We start from the raw sequence: 2,366 nt of genomic DNA on the forward strand, positions 1-2,366 counted from the left end.
CAGTCGTATGCCAAAGGGACACAGGATACAACAGCAGAAGCCCCCTTGACCAGAATAGGAACAACTTGAGCAGCCGAATAAATACACCAGCGTTACATACTCCAAGTGTATTATAAATATCCCCGAGTCCATAATGACTTAAATAATAAAGTAAATGAGAGTGAAATCTCTGTGCTAAGCGATGTGAACAAAAAGCTAAGACTGTAGCTCAGACTGTACACTGGGCATTGCCTGTAGCCCAAGTACTCCAGAGAGAGGCAGGAGGATTAGAGGTTCCAGGTCTTTCTTGGCTACATAGCGAGTTTGACATCAGTCTGGGCAACAAGAGACCCGGGAGGGAGGGAGGGAGGAACCTGACCTATGTTTCAATCTTTTAGAAATATCGTGAAGATTTCATGAGCTAATACATCTCAAAGTGCCTAGAACTGTGTTAGACTGTTGCTGGTGTAACAAAAAAATATTTATTTTGAAGGAAGATGAGGCAAAGGGTTGCCCCAGGCACCTGGGGTGTGGGTGACCTCTTTGGCAGAGGGTGTGTGTTGTCCCTTAAGAGCAGAGCTCTTGGAGGGAGGGTTGATAATAACCGGAGGCCACATTGACATTGCGGTCTGCTGTTGCCCTGTCTTGGGCATAGTAGATCTCTTAGGGGAGACCTTGGGTGGAAGTCTGGGAACTGCTTTGGGCATCTTCAATCTGGACGCTGATAGAGGCTCCATCAGAGGCTGGTTTCTTAGCCAGCTAGACTCTTCTCTAGATCCCAATGAGGGCAAGGTTTTAGGGGTGGGGCAGGAAGTCATGGAGGGTAGGGGGTGGAGCCTCATCTTTGAGCTCAATCTGCAGCCGCAGAGGCAGGTTCCACGGAGTGAGGGCAGGGAGAAATCTTCCCACCACTGGGCTTGCTCTGGGGAGGGCCTGGGCCAAGCCATCAGGCCCCACACTGAGTTCTGCTTGGGTACTCCAAGAAGGGCCTTGATCCTGAGCAAAAGGAAGGAAGAGTGGAGTCAGGGAGTGGAGATAGAGGGGCAGCGGACCGATATGGTCATAGAGTGAGGCTCTCCAGAGCCGGGAGGGACAGGAGGAAGAAGGAAGGCGCTGTGTCTCAACACACCTGTTTTGTTCTTCTTTCTCTTGCTCTTGGTCTACATTCTCCTTCCCTGTTTCTTCTTCTTCCTCCTCTTCCTCAAGTTTTATTTTGTTCCAAATATCTTCCAATGATGAGATCTTGGACATAGGACTGAAGATAGAATTCACCCATCTTTCCTCTTAAAAAAAGGGGGGGGGATGGTAGGAACCTCATATCAAGAGAATCCAGGATTGACAGATTCAGGGTTGGGGAAGAACCAAATTCCTTCCCTAGCTCACACTCTCACCCCAGATTTAGGCCTTAGGCCTACCAACGCTGGACTATTTGGATGGCAATCTTGCCACTTAGAATATAGTGACAAACCCCCCTAGCTTTTTTTTTTTTTCTGAGGCAGTGTCTCACTATGTAGTCCAAGCTGGCTTCAAACTCTCAATTCCCCTGACTGATGCAGTCTTCCAAGTGCTGGATCACAGATTTGTGAGGCTACACCTGGCTCTCAGTCCCCTCTGCCTGACAAAAACTCTACCAGTTAGGTGACTCAAGGCCCAAGCCTGGACCATTCATCACTTTGACAGATGCTTTGAATCAGTCCCCTCAGTCCCTCTCTCCTCCGATGGCTACCATTACCTTTGTTTGTACCTGGCACGTCAGGGACGCTTACAGAGAGCCTTACTAAGCCATAGTGGGGCTTTCTTCCTTGAACACACACACACACACATGCACAGGAACACGCACACACGCACGCACACACACTTCTAACCAGTACTTCTGTATAGATTTGGGGTTGAGATTATTTCTGCTCATGTCTGTCCATGAGACAGACCTCCAAAGTCACTTGGCCAGTGGCTGACAGGCCACGGGACATGCCCATGCCACTCCATCCTATCCACTCGGAGTAGAAGGGAAGGGAATGTGAGCAAGAACTTCTTTATCTTAGCTTAAAGGGAGGAGCCACACCTCCAAACCTATTGTGACATCATCCTTGTGAGCCATAAGTCCAAAGGAGCCATCATGTCTTTACCAAATCTAGCTCCTTAGGGTCTCTGGGATGTTAACTCTCCTTCCATTTCCCCAGCTCCTCTGTGGAATGGATGAGATACCACAGAGCCCACAGTTCAGCTGGGGACCCCTCTCCTCTGAAGAGTCAGGTGCTGCTGGGATTAAAGGTAGCACCAGCAATGCCTGACTGGTTTTGAGACAAGATCTCATGATGTAGTCCAAGTTAGTCTGCTACTTCCGACCTGTTTGTCTCCACCTTCAAAGATTAGTATGTGGGCAGATA

At 48.9% G+C, this 2,366-nt stretch overlaps 1 protein-coding gene across 1 annotated transcript; it reads right to left on the reverse strand.

Moving 5' to 3' along the window:
• Positions 1 to 438: 438 nt before the first annotated feature.
• Positions 439 to 1,987, reverse strand: 1700122O11Rik (RIKEN cDNA 1700122O11 gene). The gene is made up of 3 exons (NM_029689.1): positions 1,908 to 1,987; positions 1,109 to 1,262; positions 439 to 975 (listed from the first exon to the last, which is right to left on the reverse strand). Exons 1-3 carry the CDS (start codon positions 1,963 to 1,965, stop codon positions 462 to 464), a joined length of 726 nt encoding a protein of 241 aa, NP_083965.1. The 5' UTR covers positions 1,966 to 1,987; the 3' UTR covers positions 439 to 461.
• Between the last annotated feature and the right edge of the window lie 379 nt (positions 1,988 to 2,366).

This window comes from Mus musculus, chromosome 17 (genome assembly GCF_000001635.26).
Source record: "Mus musculus strain C57BL/6J chromosome 17, GRCm38.p6 C57BL/6J".
In the NCBI taxonomy this organism is placed as follows: Eukaryota; Metazoa; Chordata; class Mammalia; order Rodentia; family Muridae; genus Mus; species Mus musculus.